The following is an 18,685-nucleotide window of genomic DNA, read 5'->3' on the forward strand; positions in this document are numbered from 1 at the left end:
ATCCTTTATTAGTAAGTAACTGATTTTTTCTTCATACTGAAACTTTGAACTCCTGGAATGCACTCCAATCAGATTTATTATTTTTCCATAATCTTCAAGAGGAAGAAGCAAGCATAACTATCTTCACTTTGTCATATTAAAACTGAAAGCACAGATAAAGATTTTTAAATGTGAGAAAATTGTCAGTTTTCTCTAGTGGTTGGGAAGGAAGGGTTTTCTGGAGGCCTTGGGGCTGTGGGACAAAGGTATAAAAGAAGAAGGAAGAGGTGGTCCTCAGCAGGAGAGAACTGAACAAACATGACTGCATAGAGATGGACTTGCAGAATGCTCCAAGCATGAAGGCCAGCTTAAATTTTTAACTGTTAGGTGTATAATTTTCCATCATTCCTCATTCCAGTGGTACTAGTTAGGATATGATATTGGGAATTAATTTGAAGGACCCAAGTAAATGTGTTTTAAATCTGATGAAAGTTTATTTCTCTCTTGTATATTATCATATGTTATCTGAAGTTAAGTAGTCTAAGGTCAATATAGCATCTCTGTCATTCACAGAGGACATGCCCTCATCCTCCTGGTCCAAGATGCTCACCCTTAACAAATTCCATCTGGTTGGTGGAGATATGAAACAAGGAAGGGCCATGTCCTTGTATTTACAGACATAACATCAGTTTTTCTTCAGTTTATTTGATTGAGTCAGCCATATGGACACACTTTGCTTTCAAGAATGCTGGGGAATAGGTGCTTTTTTTGGGGGGGGGGGTTGTCATGTGCTTTACTAGAGACTCTATTATTACATAAGAAGGGAAGAATGGAGGTTGACAGACAGCAGTTTCCACCTCTCCAGACCTACCACAGATATTTGTAACTCAGATTGCATCTGTTCTATCATTCTTAGGAGTATGACTCTTATGGTTATTTAGGGGAACTTATCATATTATCTGTAAAATTAGGTGACTGGTTTATAATCCAACTCTTTAGGGACAGTGTTTTTTTATGTTGTGATTTCCTATTTCTTTTCAACAAGCCTTCACTCCTATCTAAAGGTCTGATTTCTGAGTCCAAGAAGAAGTGAAGACCTGTACCTATTGCTGATAGCAGTGTGATCCCCAGTATTGCTCTGCCTAACTATTGGAGACATTTTTCTGTCTGAATGAGAAAAACCATGCAAAGTGCTTATGGTAAAACAGTGAAGATGGGATCAGGGCAAGGTGGAGAAGGGATTCTGACCATGATTACTAACACCATCCCAGGCACAAGACATATCCTAATCTTGGTGGCATAGATGTTCACACAAAATGACTGAGCTGGGTGCAAACTTCATGGATCAGCAAAGCCTTTATTCAGTAGTGGAGTCATGCATCTGGCCACTTTTCTGATGGAAAATGAGCCACTGCCCAAAGCGGGAATCTGTGCTTATACATATTCCACTGAGAGGTGACTTAATTATTGACAGAGTGTGTCAGTTTGGGCACTCAGGAAACAGGTTTGTGAGAATTTGAAATTTGTTTTTACTGGGCAATATTTTTACTTGGGGAAGAATGGAAGGTCTGGAGTCAGCATTCAGTACTTATCCCTTTCTCTCTGGGGTCCCATTGTACATTGTACTGTCTTTGGGAAAGGATTTATTTGGGGGAAGGATCAAATTTGACTTCTTCCCAGAGACTGCCATTTTAGGCTTGATGGATATCTCCTTCCCAGGGATTGTCCTGTCACTGGGAAAAGACGTACTGGGAAAGAATCAATGTTACCAGTGTGTTGGCTTCTTCCTCACTCTCTCTTCCCAGACCACACTATTTGTGGGTTTGTCATTTTCCATATCTTACAATAGAAATAAAGACAGGTTCTACCCAGGTTTGGGGGGCTAGATCTTTTGGGTCATTCAACAACAACAACAACAACAAAACACCTATTGTTCCCTTCCTTTGGGCCAGGTTTGGTTTTTATACCTGATGATAATGGTGTTGAACAAGATATAGTCCCTGCTCCTTGGAGCTACCAGAGAAGCAGATATTGAAGTAACTATCACCACTAAATGAATAAAAACGTGCCAAGTACTGAGAAGTACAGGGTGTAGTGATGGTGTTACCGCTGTTGACCAGTGACGAGTCCTTGCTTACCCAATGTTGAAGAATAACACCAAAGAAGCACGCCGAGGCAAGGTCAGAGTAGAAATTAGAAGTTTATTAAAGGACATCAGAAAAGACTTCTCCCTGAGGAAGAAGGGGACCCAAGAGGTGGAATCCGTTGGCAGGCAAATGTGTTCCCCTTTTTATAGGTTTGGTGATGGAATGCGAGGGGGAAGGGTTAGGACACAGGTGGGCCAAACAAGTAATCGGGCAGGAAGGACTTAATTATCACTTTTTGGGATGGGCTTATCACTTCTCTGGGATGGGCTATCTCCAAATCTGTTGGGGGCTGTTTCCTGGGCTCCATTAACATTTCTTTGGGGTGGACTTTGGCCTAGGGCCTTTCTGGGACTTCATTAACATTCCATGAGTTGTCCTGCGTTTCCAGAATCATTGTCAGCATGGCCTCCATTTTAGATTTCACTCGATATTAGACCCGATTTACCTAACTATACTGACTACCTAATTTTAAATCTGGCTTCATTGGCATGTAGTGGGCTGCCTACCTTATTCTGGATGGTCAGGGAAGGATTGCTTTCTATGGGAGTCCAGCTGACACTTCCAGTAGTAGTCAAGATGGAGGGTAAGAACAGGAAGGTATTCTAGGTTTAGAGAACAGCAGGGCTTAGCAAGTGGGGCAAAAGTTGAGACAAGGGAGAACTTGGGAGTGATGAAAATGCTGGGAAGGTGAGTGGGGGCCAACACCATCCAGTGCTGCAGCATTGGAGGGAGCAGAATTGGAAGGAAGAAAGGCCTACACCCTTAGGGTTGGGGAGAGAGAATTTTAAAGGTGGTTCAATCCAGCGGATTTTAGAACTTTCCCTCCTCCTCCTCCAAAACTTATAATTTCATGGGAGATGTATGTTGTTACATTTGGGGAAACTGGTGAGGTTACTGCCGGCGTCGTGAACGGGAGCCAGGAGTACCAAATTCTGCAATGCACAGGGCACTCTTGCCTATTGAAAATTTTTTTCAGAATTTCAAATGTCTTGCTGGGCATTCACGTCAGTGAAAAATCTACATGACAGCATGTAATGCACTGGTCCAGCCCATCTGGTTGCACCTGCAGCTTTACTACATACAGGTTTTGTTTTTGTTTTTGTTTTTTTTGAGAGAGAGATAGAGAATGTGAATCTCTTAACATTCATTTTTCAGTTTTCAGCAGACACAACATCTTTATTTTATGTGATGCTGAGGATTGAACCCAGCGCCCCACGCATGCCAGGCGAGCGCGTTATCGCTTGAGCCACATCCTCAGCCCCCATACAGGTTCTTGACGCCCCTCCCAGGACCCGGACCCTTAAGGAGTAACCACCCTCGCGGGTCACAATCGAGCTGTCACGGGGTAAGGGGCAATGGCCTGCTCTGTGCAGACAGGATTCCAGCGAGGTGAGGCTGGGCGAAAGCACCACCGAGCAGTAGAGCCGGTACCCGCTAGAGAGGCTGGGCGCGCTTGGTGACGCATTTCCGGTCGCGCCGTGGAGCAGCCTGCTGCGGAGGTGAGAGTGGGCCCGCAGGTGCGGTGGGCGCTGCCCTAATCCAAGGTTCGGAGCGCTGGAGGGGCGCCCTTACATCGTGGGCAGAATTGGGTTTCCGCAGCCAGCAGGGCCCTGGAGGCGGATCCTGGGAGAAGGAGCCGGACGGCGGCCAGGGGTCCTCTTCCTCCTCGACTCCTGCTTTGGAGTTGGTGGCCAAGCAGTAGCGCTTGATCTGCTCGGGGTACATCCAGCGGGGGGGAATACTTGCGGGTTGAAGCGGCCCGAGGTGATATCACAGGTCTCAAGGAGGTCGGGCAGGGACTTCTGCTTCTATGAGTTTCAAATTGGGACCGCGTGCTCCCCGGCTCCTGCCATGGGGTCATGAATTAGGACCGAGAGGGAACAGAAAAAAACAGAATTTCTCCCAGCCATCCGGCAGCCGAAGCAGCCTTTAGGAGGGCACCGTCTCCTTGAGCTACGTCGGTTTCCAAAGGTAACAGACGCTACTTCTCTTAGGCTACGGAATAACAGTGACCTGGGCATGACTTCTACACTGTAATTACGAATTCACTCAGTTCTAGAATACGAATAAAATAGTTACAGAATTGCTAATCTATAACCCCAGTGAAAACAAATTTACTTCCTATAGCACAGTATTTGAATACAGCTGTTTTTGTCTTTAGCTTTATAGTATTTAGTCAAAATACTATTTTCCAGAGTTGCTAGCTCTTGTCTTTCCCACTTCTTCACCATGGTTATGTTATTCAGTTGTCGTACAGTTAGGCTCATTTGCTATTGTTTGCATTCCATTTTGGGACTTTACCTTCACCCCATTCAGGTTGGTGTGTGTCTGTCTGTCTTCAAGAATATATTTACATGGGGCTGAGGTTGTGGCTGAGCGGTAGAGCACTCGCCTAGCATGTGCAAGGTGCAGGATTCGATTCTCAGCACCACATAAAAATAAAAACAAAAATAAAGGTATTGTGTCCAACTACAACTAACAAAAATTTTTTAAAAATTAAAGAATATACTTACATATGAGTATATAGAGTCGCAAAATGAGCACCTATGGACATATCACCTGATTAAAAAAGAACAGTGCTGGTGCTGCTACATCTATCAGTGTTGTTCTCACTCATCTTCCAGCCTCTCATTTCAGAGATAACATCTATCTTGAATTTTGTGTTATCATAGCCTGTTTTAAAAAATGTATCACCCGTGTGTGTGTATTATTATTTGCAAGCTTTATATAAATGGCGTCATAGTGTCTGTAGTCATCTCGTACTTGCATAATCAGTATTATGTCCCTAAATCCATTCATGTTATGTGTAGCTGTTAGGTAATGTTCCATTGTGAAAATGATATGAAAACTTGTTAGTGTCAGTGGACACGTGGGTTCTTTTCAGGTTTTTTTTTTTTTTTAATGAAGTAGTGCTTATAGTGAATATTTTCAACACATCTCCTACATATAAGTGTCTCTAGGGCATATGTTTTTAAAATGAGGCATGAGTATTGGAATTTTTTACATACCTTTGTAATGAACAGTATGTTTGTCTTTCTTTGGCTTATTAATGTGGAAAAGAAATGGTAGAGTTGACTTATTAGATTCAAATGGAGTTACATATTCTTTAGTCATAGAATAAGCTTTCCTTAAAAAAAAAAAAAACTTTATTTATTTATTTATCTTAATGTGGTGTTGAGGAGCAAACCCAGTGCCTCACACATGTTAGACAGGCGCTCCACCACAGAGCCACAAACTCAGCCCTAGTTTTCCTTTTGAACACCATAAAATACATTAAAAAAAATGGACACTTGAGCCATTCTTAACAGTCCGTGAAGTAAAAATTAATAGATAAGGTTATTTAAAACATGCAATAAATCTAGAACTTATGAACAGAGGAAAAAATAAGCAATATTATTGTTAGATCAGAGACAAAACAGAGTTGCTGATTGGCTACAAAATAGTAATTAATATGTGAAATTTAAAAATCTTTGGAATGTGGCTAATAGTCCAGAGGAAAATTTGTGGCCTTATAGACCTTACTTGCCAAATAAGAAAGAATGAAAATAATGAATAAATCATGGAACTTCAGGAAGGTGGGGAAAGCTTCTTCCAAAAGCAGAACATGGAACAAAGATTTGTGTGTAGGAATTTATTTAGGAATTTATTGAGGAATATTGTCAGAGGGACAGTGTATAACAAGAGGAATAAACAGAAGGGAAAGCCTGTTAAAAGAAAAACTTTAGGTGCGGTGGCACACACCTGTGATCTCAACAGCTTGGAAGGCTGAGGCAGGAAGATCTTAAGTTTAAGACCAGTCTTAGCAACTCAGCAAGACCCTGTCACAAAATGGAAAGATGAAAAGGGCTGAGCATGTAGTTCAGTTAAAAGCAACCTTGGGTTCTATTTCCAGTACCAAATAAATAAATAGGAAAAATAAATAAAAGAAAAACTTTAGATAAATTTAACCAAGTTCACTTATGTTTTGATAATTAGACACACCCTAGAACCAGGGCAGGTTCAGGAATACTCTGGGGTCTTCATGTGGCTAGAGAGCACTTTCAAACAGAAAAGGGGAAGTGCCATCCAGAAATCAGAAGTTCAGTTGGTTAATACCTGGAGTTTGCCTTATTTGAACCTGGCTTGATTGAAGCTCAGCCATTGACCAAGACTTTAGCTATAGCTGGGTATGGTGGTGCACCACTATAATCCAATTGAAAGCTAAAGCTAAGGCTGGAGGATTGAAAGTTCAAGGCCAGCTTTAACAATTGAGTGAGGCTCTAAGGAACTTAGTGAGACCCTGTGACAAAATAAAAAAGGGCTGGGGATATGGCTCAATTGTTAAGTGTCCTGGGATCAAGCCTTGGTACTTCAAAAAAAAAAAAGGACTCAGCTGTATATTACAAAGACAAATTTGTAAGTTACATTGGGATTTTTCAGTTTATGTTCTAAGTTAGGTTGCAGCTTTATACACACAAAAGACTCAAATATGTGAGTAGAGGGCTTTCTTCAGCCAAATTAATTGAACATACCAATACAAGGACGCATTGTCAAAGTCTTCACAGGCTGTCTTGCAGAGAAGCTCCGTCTTTGAGGAGCCTCATGTGACTCTTCAGGTGTTATCTCCCCTGTACTTCAGGTCCCAACAGGTGTCCCATAGAGGCATCAGAGGACCTCAGGGCAGGAACCAGGTTAAATGGTATAGATTCTTTCAGAGGCATTGTTGGTTGTAGCTTCCTAAAGGTGGTCAGTGCTTCCATGGAACTTCAGAAGTCCATGACTTTGCAATCAAAATGCTGGATAGTGTGAGGACGCAGTCTGGTACCTCCCTTCCAGCCCAACTTCCTTAAGGGGAATCCTGGGCTATGCAGAAAGCTAACTGTCAAGACCTCTGTGGAAGCACTAGGATTCTGGAGGACCCTCAGATCTCTCAGGAAACAGGCAGCTGTCAGGGAGCAGCTGTTCCTTTCTCCAGGTGCCTTCCCAGAGCCTGACTCCCTAGGCCTGTGTGCTGGGACTGTAGCCCAGCCATCTTTGATTCTCTTACAGTATAATCAAGATGGTGTTTGTTCAGAGAAAGAGAAATGAGTCAAAGATCATAGTAATGTTCTGTCTGAATTGTTGATAGATGAATTTTTTTTATTATTCTTTTAGACTGCATGCACTTTTATATACTTTTCTATATGATTTTTGTCATATAGAAGTCCTAGGGTTTCTGGAAGTGAGCATCAGTGTCCTAGCTGGGAGGAATCCTGGGCACTGAGCCAGGGAACAGATTACTTCCTTTTTCCTGTTCCATGATAACTCCTATTCATGCTCCTGTCTGGATGCTGGCTACCTATGCCTCAGATCTTCTCTGAAGGGCTGTGTTGATCCTGGTAGATGGTGACTCTCCTCACATTTTCTCTGTTTCTCCTCAGCTGCAGCACTTCTCTGAGAGGGATACCAGGTGATGGCAGCAGCCATGCTCCTGACAATCTGGCCCCAGGTGAGCTGTGGGTTCTTTAACTCTTCTGGCAGTTTCATTGAGGAGAACTGAGAAGGGAGCTGGTGAGCCTTGGCATGAAAACAGCTTCTGCCTGCAAGACAGGAACTTCTGGGAAAGGTGGTTCAGGAGTGGGGCAGCAGAGACTGGGATGGTGACCAGTGGAGGCAACAGGGAAGCCCATAAGGCAAATGTGGTCCTTTGCATTCCAGGGGTCCCTGTTTCTTCATACAGGAGCATCCCCAGCAGGGGGCTCTGGGTGAATGGGGCTATGGAAGCTGCACATGTGGGATGCTCTATGCACTGATGTGAGTGGAGGAGAATTACACAGGTTTGGGATTCCCAGTGGCAGGGGTATCAAGGAAGAGGAGGAGCAGGACCAGATCAATGAGAAGGATGCTATGCCTCTAATTAGGGGGGAAAGGAGAAGATTTTTGAAAAGAGTTCTTGACCTTCTCCCTGCTAAATGAATGAATGAACGAATGAACAAGCTTGCAAACCAAATGTCTAAACACTTTTCAGGGACTTTGCAGATCTCCTGAAGCTTATCCATGGACTTCTGTAGACTCTAGAATTCCATAGTCCCAGTAACATATTTGAGGCTTACTATGTTGCAAGATCCAAATGGTGCCCCTTGCATGGACCATTTGGACAGGGTGTTTTTTGTTTTTTTTTTAATTTTTTTTAGTTGTAGTTGGACAAAACACCCTGTGCTCGGTGCTGTGTTGTATTCATTCTACCAAAAAGACATGGAGGCAAAGGGGAGTGATGTGCCCTAGGTCACAGAATTATTGTGTGATTTGAAACTGTCCAGCCACATGATAGCTGAGGAACCAGTCATGTTAACTTAATCAGATATGTGACAGCCATGTATGAAATAATTTTCAGAGGAGATTCAAAAGCAAGGTGACCATTCCAGAACAAATTCCTGGAGATATGACCCAGGAGATATGGGCTTTATCAAGGAAAGTTGTTTAAGAGGAGTTGTTTAAATAGTACTGCTAGAGACCTAAAAGTGTTTAGGATGTAGAAAGTCAAAGGATTGGAAAATGAATAGAGAAGAGGAAGAGTCAAGAACAACCCCATGTTTCTACCTGACATTTCCTTTGTGGATGGTGCTGACATTAAGAATGAGTTCAGGAGGAGCTGCCAACTTGCTTGGGGAAAGGGTGGTGGTATCATATAGGAGGGCTCTTTTTATTTTTTTATTTTTATTTTTTTAGTTGTAGTTGGACACAACACCATTATTTTATTTATTTATTTTTATGTGGGGCTGAGGATTGAACCCAGGGCCTCGCATTTGCCAGGCATGCGCTCTACCACTGAGCCACAACCCCAGCCCCTAGGAGGGCCTTTAATTTTGTGCAGAGAAGTTACTTGACGTATTTGAGGTCACACATACAGGACTCACAGACACACTTAGAAATTGGACTAGAATTGTTGGTAGATGGAGGTCCTCAGGATCAAGAAGACAGATCTGAGCAGAGAGGAGTTGGGAGGCAGATATCAAGTCCTCAAGGTTATAACAGAAAGCTGAAGTAGGAGGAGGGAGAGCCAACGGGGGACTGCAGCTGCTTAGAAGGGACTTGGGAGTTACATCAGCCCTAGCAGCAGCTTGTGCTGACCACATAGCTTAGTGGCAAAAATAGAGACCAGAAGGGTGGCAGAGCAGCTGGCAAACAGGAATGGTGGTCTTCCTTCTTTCCCGAACATTTTTGGAGAAACACTGAATTTTAGATAGAAGTTGGAAAGGATGGAACTTGAAAGGGAGAGGGTACCAGAAAATGCCAGTGAAACCACTGGCCCAGGCAGCACTGAGCCTCCCTGCTGGCAGTGCCAGAGAAAATGTCACAGAGTCCCTGGTTAGGGGGTCTGTGATAGGAGTACCTGGCAGATGAGATGGAAGCCAAAACTATTCTAAAAGAGCAGAGTTGTTTTGGGGGAATTTGTTTATGAGAAACATTTTCTTTTAGCCTAGCTTATGTTATCTTTTATAAGCATAAAAAAATGGCATAAGGTTTCTGTGCTGTGAGAGTAGATGGATAGTCCATGGTTTACTTTCCTGGTGCTTTTTCTCAAATCTTCCTTGTTATTAATAGTGTATTCTTAACAAGCTCCCTCCCCAGACCTTTATACTGCCCTCTGCCCCTCACTTAGGGCCTGAGCCATGCAATTGGCCCTAGGGCAGCAGGAACCTGTTGTTTCAGAAGTCGGTGACCTTTGAGGATGTGGCTGTGTACTTCACCCAGACGGAATGGGATGGCCTGTCCCCTGCGCAGAGGGCCCTGTACAGGGATGTGATGCTGGAGAATTATGGGAATGTGGCCTCCCTGGGTAAGGCCTCTCTCCCTTGGATTCAAACTCTGCCATTTGGGGATTCCTGGCTCCCTTGTCCCTGACAGGTTGCAGGTGGAGCACCTGGTACTCTTTTACTGAGTGGGTACCTCCGGGCTATTTCTAGTCTCCTGGGGATTGCTGGGAAGAGCAAACCTCAAGCTCTCTTTAGACCAACATAGGATTTTTAGGTTTTGTATACACTTTGATTCACCCTATGGAAATTGTGTTTTGGACACAGCAAAAATTAGTTACTTACTGTTCCATGGTGGCATCTTCAGGATTTCCCTCATCTTACTTATTTTGAATCTTTTTAAGGATTTCTGTGCTCTGAATATTTCAGTCCAAGGTCAAAAAGTGGTAATCCCAATAGTCTGGGCCTTTCCCAAGTCTTCCCACATCCCTTCCAAAGTTCTGGCCATTCTTATCCCCCTCCCCTCCCCTCCTCTGCCCTCCACCATTCCCAGAGTTCTATCTTCCTCATTGCAGAGGCAATGTGAGAAGAGGTTTAGGAACTCATGTATGGGAAATAATTTATGTCACTCCTATTTCCTTCTTCCAAACCAGGATTTTCACTTCTCAAACCTGCTGTGATCTCACGACTGGAAGGAGGAGGTAAGTTGGTGGGCCCTTCTCCACTGGCCACTGGAAGTAGAACAGGCCAGGGCCTCTGCACTGATAAAGGAGGCACATGTTGCCCAGCAACATATAAACATGCCACATTTATTGGCCAGCCCTACAGAGTAAAGTTTAAATAGTTTTTATTTTTTGTTTTTTCTTATTTTATTTTAGTGCTGAGGATTGAATCCAGGGTCTTGGATATAAATTTTGATGATTTATAGAGCTAGGCCTATTCTGTTTTCATAAATTTCCCTAATTCTAACAACGGATATTTTTTCAAGTGCCTTGTTTTCTTTTCAATCCTAATTTTGGAATCCCATCTTTCTCGGACAAAATTAATTAACCCATCATGATTTAACTGAGGATTAACATGATTTAACATTAATCTCATGCCTCACCTATTTGTGTAGGTTAATTAAGGTAAGGAATAAAATGGGTTCTAGGCAGGAGCTCTAAGGGAAGGAGAAGGAGGCACAAGGCCCATGTCAGCAGAGTTGACCCTCTTTTAAAAATCTTTTTCACAACCCCCATCCAGTACCTTCCACTTAAATCTCTTATACTGAAACTGTATAAATGTCCATTCTACAAAAAGAGGTTGAAAATGTAGTTTTTTTTAAAAAATGGGTATATTCCTACTTTAAAAAAATGGAAAATATGCTATAAAAAATGAAGTGGAGAATAGATTTTGACATCTGCCACACCATAGAATTGGAAAACGGAAGGGTGCCAAGTGTGGAAATATTGGCAAAGAATAAAAGTGTTTGATCCACATACAAAGTTTAAATGTTAATCTGTGTGAAAGTCCACCCTCAGCAGAAGCCAGAGAAATACTACTTAAAATAATGATAGATGAGTTGGGAATTTAACTCAATGGTAGAATGCTTTCCTAGTATGTGCAAGGCCCCGGATTTGATCCCTAGCATCATACACACAAAAAAACCAATCATGATCATCATAATGAGATTTCACCTATCAGAGAACCTATATCATCAGTGAGAGCAATTATATTAAGTGTTGATAAAAGTGCATCAAAACAGGAATAGACTCCTTAAGTGAATCCATTATGAATTAGTAGTCTTTCTAGAATAAAAGTTTGTACTTGGTAACCTGACTGTACCCTAATAAAATAATCAAAGTTATAGGCAAACGTGTATGTATAAAAGTTTACCACACATTTATATAGTAACAATATATTGGGGGGGTTTCAATTTTCAGTGTAAGGAGAATGGTTAAATTGAGGTACCTCTGGAGGTGAGAAGAGTATTTAGCAATTTCAGAAACCTATTTTTGCAGTCTATCTAGACATTGGAAAATGATCATCATGAATAAAAGAAGAAAAAAATATTCAGTTTTGATATAGTATGTATTTGTTTTTAGAAAAAAATGAAAATGGTTAGGGAAAAAGATGCTTCAAATTAGCAGTAGTTATTTTTAGGTGGCCACATTTCAGGTAATTTGAATTTCCTTCTTTATAAGTTACTGATATTATAGCTGTCTCAATCAGTTTGAACTACTGTAACAGAATACCATAGGTGGGGTGATTTATAAACAACAGAAATTTACTTTTACATTTCTGGAGGCTGGAAGTTTAAGATCAAGGTGCAGGCAGATTCTGTGCCTGGCAAGGGCCTGTTTCCTATTAAGGCAACTATCTTCTCACTGTATCCTCACATGGTGGAAGGGAAGAGAACTTTCTAGGATCTCTTTGAAAAGCATACTAATCCCATTCTTGAGGATTTTGCCAAAGGCCTCACCTTCTAATACAAGTTTATTGAAGGTTATGGTTTTAGCATATGAATTGAAGGTCAGGGGAGAACATTCTGTAGCATCAGATGGGAATTATTTTTTAATTAGGAAAAGACCAGTGTTATTTTTGAAAATGCTTTCTAGGAAATCCAGCTTATTTGGGTTTATTAAGGGGCATATTCCATGTGGTTCAACAGGTATGGAAGATGAAAAAAATAGAGGCACTCTTTTTGGACCAACATTTTGAGAAGTTTGGGAACAAATGCAGAATTCAGTAGCTTTAAAGATTATTGAAATTATAAAAGAATTTTAGGAAATGATCAATTTTAGGATTAGGGGAAAAAGTGGAAGGAAAAGGCGAGGCTAATACAGTAGTATTCTGGAGGGATGGGAAGAAGTGGATCAAATAAGGGCTTTTCTGAAGTGGAAGAAAAAGAAGTTAAAGAAGGAATTTTGAAAAGCCTAGAATTTAAGTTCTGAGGAAAGAAAATTCTTTCCCTTTTACTTCCTTTTGCCATGATGTGTCATTGCCAGTATTATCACATATTGCTGGATTTCTTTTCTTTCCCAAGCATTTTCTTCTTTTATTAATAAGGAACTCGGTGTCATGGAGATGACTAAGATTGCAGAGTATAGAAAAGCATAGTATGATGGGGAAAATGCTGATATGGTGGACAAGACCTACAGTTTTTTCAGTGTTGTCAGTTTTAACGTTCATGTTATTGATAATGGCTTTTTCTTAGGCAGAGCGTGACTAGTGATCTTTTATAATTATTACTTTAAAATTCATAATATTGGTACATGCTCAAATCAGTACAGAAATTATATAAAGTAGAAAAAGAAAGTCTACTAAATTTCCTATACCAGTTTGCTCAGTTTCTTGTGTATTCTTCCAGAAGTAGTGTTCTAGGAATAGGCATGCATTTTTTTTTCTTTACATGAGTGGAATCACCTCTGTGTACTGTTTCTGGACTTATTTATTCATTCAGCAGTATACCTAGACTTTTCATGTCAGCATATATGGATTTATTTAACTCTTAGTTATATGGTATTTCAGCTTATGAATGAACCTTAAGTTCTTTGACTTAATCTGGTGATTTTAAAAATCCCTTTGATTACTATGATCCTTTATATAGCACAAGTGTTTTTTTTTTTTTTTTTTTCTAACATGCTTCTTGTATGAAATTTTCTATTTTCTGTTTTTTATGGTAGATCTTGATATCCAGACTGGCAGTAATTTGTCCAAAGAAATGTGTGAAGAAAAAGTTAGTACATCATTTGAACTTCACAAGGACTCTTCCCAGGAAACAGATTTTTCAGAAGCCTTTATGCTTGAGCAACAACAGGAAGTCCACTTAGCAGGAAGTATGAAGGAGGAAAACAGCAGTGTCACTGATGGTACAGTGAAAAATGAGACAAGTCCTATGAAGGAGTGTCTCTATAGTCAGAGTTCAAACTCATTTCAATATCATACCACGTCCACTGGAGAGCAACACCCTGGTTCTATAGGACAAGAGAAAGTCTTCAGCTTTGACACAAAACTTGTTAAGCATGAAATAATTGATACTGAAGAAAGACCTTTGAAATGTGAAGAATTAGTGGAAACTTTAAAGTGTGACTCTCAACTTAATCAGCAACTAGAAAGCCACACTAGTGTGGACAAACCTTTCAAATGTGTGGAGTGTGGGAAATGCTTCAGCTACAGTTCACATTATATTACACACCAAAGAATCCACAGTGGAGAGAAACCCTATCAGTGTAAGGTGTGTGGGAAAGCCTTCAGTGTTAATGGGAATCTAAGTAGGCACCAGAGGATCCATTCAGGAGAGAAGCCCTATCAGTGCCAGGAGTGTGGAAATGGCTTCAGCTGTAGTTCTGCATATATCACACATCAGAGAGTCCACACCGGGGAGAAACCTTATCAGTGTAATGACTGTGGGAAGGCTTTCAATGCTAATGCAAAGTTAATTCAACATCAGAGAATCCACACTGGAGAGAAACCTTATGAATGTAGTGAGTGTGGGAAAAACTTCAGGTGCAGCTCCCAGCTTAGACAGCATCACAGTGTCCATACTGGAGAGAAGCCCTTTCAGTGTAAAGAGTGTGGGAAAGCCTTCAATAATAATGCAAAACTCATTCAGCATCAGAGAATACACACAGGTGAGAAACCCTATCAGTGCAATGAATGTGGAAAAGCCTTTAATATCAAAGGGAGGTTAATTCAGCACCAGAGAATCCATACTGGTGAGAAGCCCTATGAATGTAATGAATGTGGGAAAGCCTTCAGGTGTAATTACCAACTTCGGCAGCATCTGAGAATCCACACTGGGGAGAAACCCTATGAGTGTAATGAGTGTGGAAAGGCCTTCAATGTTAGTGCAAAACTAGTGCAGCATCAGAGAATTCACACTGGGGAGAAACCCTTTGAATGTAATGAATGTGGGAAATGCTTTACCTCTAAAAGAAAGCTACTTGATCATCATCGAATCCATACTGGAGAAAAGCCTTATCAATGTAAGGAATGTGGAAAAGCCTTCAGTGTCAATGCCAAGTTAACGAGGCATCTGCGAATACATACTGGGGAGAAACCTTTTAAATGTATGGAATGTGAGAAATCATTCAGCTGTAGTTATTACTATATTGTCCACCAGAGAATCCATACTGGAGAGAAACCCTTTCAATGCAAAGAATGTGGAAAAGCCTTTCATGTTAATGCCTATCTAATTCGGCATCAGAGAAGCCACACTGGGGAGAAACCTTTCCGATGTGAGGAGTGTGGCAAAGGCTTCAGCTTTAGTTCTGACTATATTATACACCAGACTGTCCACACTTGGAAGAAACATTATGTGTGTAATGTGTGTGGGAAAGCCTTCAGATTTAGCTTCCAACTAAGGCAACATCAGAGTGTCCATAATGAAGGAAAATCCTAATAGTGAGAATGATGTAGAAAACTGAAGACTAATATTGAAATGGATTATGTATCATCAGATTCACCCTGGGGAAATACCCTGAAAAAGAAATGAATATAGCAGTCTTCTCATGGAAACATCTCCTGTTTTATTCAGTTTTTAATCAGGAGTGTATAGTCAGTTAAAAAGTAATATCTAAAAAAATGTATAACATTGTTTTGTGTTGACAGCCAATCAGGAAACATGATTAAAGAAAATATCTCACTCCTAGCAACATCAAGAAAAGTGATTTTCTAGGTATAAATAATTATTTTGTAGGACCTGTATGGGGAAAATTATAATTATCCACGGAGGGCCACCAGAAGAAACTTGAATAAGTGGAGAAGAGAAGCCTTGTTCTTGCATAGGAAAACCCATTTTTTAAAGATGTTCACTGTACCTAAATTAATTAATTTCTGTTTAATTTTTGGCAACAAGCATGCATTACTTTTGTAAAGAGGAAAAACAATAAAAATTTCCTTTAGAAAGGAAAACGAGTGAATATTTTTATGAAATAGAGGCAGCATTTCAAAGCTTTAAATGAAAGCTAAAAGCCAGCAATAAGGAAAATATTGATAAACTGATCATTCAGAATTAAAGTTTTCTGTACATTTTTGTTTTAAATAATCCCAAATAAGGCTAAAAGATAAAACACAAAATGTGGAAATACATTTGTAAAATTTGTGATAAGAAAGTGTAATATCTAATATATAGGGAAGTTTCACAATTGAAAGATAAGTAACAATAAAAACATGCAAATGACATTAGCAGGCAGCTTTTAAAAACATAAAATGACTATTAAAGCAAGAAAAGCTGTTTTGTCAGTAGTACTCTAAGGAGAGATTAGTATTTGCTTATCATATGCGTGCATGCACACACACACACACTCACACACACATCTCAAATATCCTGCAGCCCTCAAAAATGAGGTTTACTATAGATGCCCTTAATAGAAATAAAAAGCAACAAGTTGTTATTCAGCAAAATCATATTAAAGGGTTCCTGTTACTTCTGTTAACAGGTACTTCTCTACAAACATGGTTCTTGAGGTCCCGAAGGAAGGTGTCTACCTTGGATTCCCATTCTTATTAGTGCATTTTAAGGTCTCGGACTCCATGAAAATCTTGGAAGTCCAAAGATATTCTTTTGAAGATAATCTCCCACCCCTTTAAAAATTTCTAAGCAATTAAAAGAATACTCAAGCTTTCAGGAAGCTGAAGAGTAAGAGGCCCAACTAGGAAAAACTCAAGCAAGATGCAAGGACAAGAGAACTCCCCCCCCCCATGCAAAACAATGCAGAACAATTATTTAGATACTTAAACTGGAAGTATTTCTGTTTCTTCAGATATTCATGTTTGGGTGTCCTCCGTGGCTACATGAGGATAAGCAATTGCTGGTCAGTGAGACTGCCAACTCCTCAAAAGTTCTGTAGGCAAAGTTCCTTACCTACAAGGGTGAGATAAAGAGTGAAGATACTCGGTAACAATGAGTAGTGAGGAGGGTGGAAAACTGAAAAGGGCTGCCCTACCTGGGAGATCACCCTCTCCTCAGCTATGACAAGTTGTGGCTGGGCAGGAAAGCAGATGAGAGAATGCCAAATGATGAATTTTCAAAAAAGGAAATAGAATTTTCAAAAATCTGAAATCTTGATATCTCTCAAAATTTAATGTTCCAGAATCCTTGAACACACTTATCAAAAGTCCATTTCTAGATGGTGGTTTTGTGTAATAAATCTGATGCCCAGTGTGTGGGTTTCCACACTAGGCAATTCAGTTCCCTGTGGACACCAACTGGGTGTTCTACAATGTAAATCAATTTTGACACTGCCTGGAATAAAGCCTTAGACTATTCCTACTTTAGGTACCCATCTTATGAAGGGGGTCCCCAAGTTACCCCACTTCTGACTGACTTGACTACAAATTGAGGGTTCCCATGATCCTTTGCTCATGTTCCTACTACAGCTCACAGAACTGAGGGAAACACTTGACAATTTCCAGTTGTTATAAAGGACATCATAAAGGGTATCATGTGAACAGCCAGATGATGAGGTACTTAGGGCAAGGTCTATAGGGGTCTCAGGTGTGGGAGCTTTTGTCCTCATAGGTTGGGGTATACCACTACTGGCACATGAACACATTCTCCATTCCAGAAACAACTCATTTGGGGTTTTTATGGAGATTTCATTATGTGCCTATGATTAACTAGATACTTGGCCACTGGTGAATAATTCAGTCTCTCCTTCCCACAGGTCAGAGGGTGGGGCTGAAAGTCCCTATCCTTTTAAGCCTATGGTTGATTCCTCTGGCAACCAGTCTTGAAGCTACTAGGGGGCCACTAAGGTCACTTTATTAACATAAACTCAGGTGTGATTGAAGAGAGCTCATTATGAATAACAAGATTCTTCTTTCACACAAATCAGGAAATTCCAATGGTTTTAGGAGCTCTTATGCCAGAAATGGGGAAAAAAATATCAAATGTATTTCTTATTATGCCACAGGCAAAAATCAAATGACTTGGTTTACATGATTTTTTTTTGTTATTGCTTTTGATTTTTAGTTATATCATTTGCAGGAAAATGGATGGAGCTTGTAAATATTATATTAAGCAAAACAAACCAAACTTGGAAGGTCAAGGGATGTATGTTTTCTGTCAGGTGGAAGCTAGAGAGGAAAAAGGACAAAGGCCCGGGAGATCAATAGAACAGAGGAAAGGAGCTAGGGGAAGGGGAAATACTGGGGAATGATATTGACCAAATTATATTGTGATATTTTGGGCATGTACAAATATGTAACACCAAATCCCATTCACTCAAAAATTTAAAAGGTGAAAAAAGTAAAAATTGTGATAAAATGCACATAAAAGTGAGCCTTTTGACCTTTTTAAGGTGTACAATTCAGTGACATTTAATATACTCAATGTTGTGCAACCATCATCACTACCTAGGTCTTGAACTCTTTTACCACCCCAAAAGGAAATCCCTTACTTATGAAACAGTCACTCTTTTTTCCCCTACATCCGAAACCTTGGCAACCACTAATCTGCTCTCTGTCTTTATGGACTTTCCCATTCTGGATATTTCATATTAATGGGAGCATACGATATGTTACTTGGATTCTCATACTTAGTGTAATTTTTTTTCTAGGTTCACTCATATTATAGTATATGTTAATACTGTGTATTGATATTCCATTGATGGATAGATTACATCTTTGTTTATCCATACATCAATTGATGTACATATGTTGAATAAATGTGTGTTTTATTTTTGTTTGGTTTTGGTACTGGGAATTGAACCCAGGGCCTGTATGCTTGGTGACACTGCAACATTTTATATTTCCTTAAGTGTTTATGAAAGTTCCAATTTCTTCATAATCTCACTAACACTTGTTATTTTCTAATATGTTTTTTCTCATAGCCATCCCAGTGGGCATAAGTTGTTATCTCAT

At 40.3% G+C, this 18,685-nt stretch overlaps 1 protein-coding gene across 3 annotated transcripts; it reads left to right on the top strand.

Annotated features, from left to right (window-relative positions):
• The first annotated feature begins 3,569 nt into the window (after positions 1-3,569).
• On the top strand, positions 3,570-15,733 carry Znf23 (zinc finger protein 23). 3 transcript variants are annotated; one of them, XM_046435078.2, is made up of 5 exons: positions 3,570-3,625; positions 7,526-7,593; positions 9,798-9,924; positions 10,492-10,539; positions 13,504-15,733. In XM_046435078.2, exons 2-5 carry the CDS (start codon positions 7,558-7,560, stop codon positions 15,219-15,221), a joined length of 1,929 nt encoding a protein of 642 aa, XP_046291034.1. In that variant the 5' UTR covers positions 3,570-3,625; positions 7,526-7,557; the 3' UTR covers positions 15,222-15,733. The 3 variants fall into 3 exon arrangements, with proteins under 3 accessions (XP_046291034.1, XP_046291035.1, XP_046291033.1); XM_046435079.2 differs by having other exon boundaries at positions 3,603-3,625; positions 9,748-9,924; XM_046435077.2 differs by lacking the exon at positions 3,570-3,625 and adding an exon at positions 3,632-4,097.
• The last annotated feature ends 2,952 nt before the right edge of the window (positions 15,734-18,685 follow it).

The sequence above is a fragment of the Marmota monax genome, unplaced genomic scaffold (assembly GCF_021218885.2).
Source record: "Marmota monax isolate L192 unplaced genomic scaffold, Marmota_monax_Labrador192_F-V1.1 WCK01_AAM20220418_F8-fsc00024, whole genome shotgun sequence".
NCBI lineage: Eukaryota > Metazoa > Chordata > Mammalia > Rodentia > Sciuridae > Marmota > Marmota monax.

Bases quoted from the DNA above. Each gene is read 5' to 3' on its own strand.
- Znf23 (XM_046435078.2), top strand. From the start codon at position 7,558: ATGGCAGCAGCCATGCTCCTGACAATCTGGCCCCAG. The intron at 7,594-9,797 runs GTGAGCTGTGGG...CTGTTGTTTCAG, and splicing joins TCCTGACAATCTGGCCCCAG to AAGTCGGTGACCTTTGAGGA. The intron at 9,925-10,491 runs GTAAGGCCTCTC...CTTCCAAACCAG, and splicing joins TGGGAATGTGGCCTCCCTGG to GATTTTCACTTCTCAAACCT.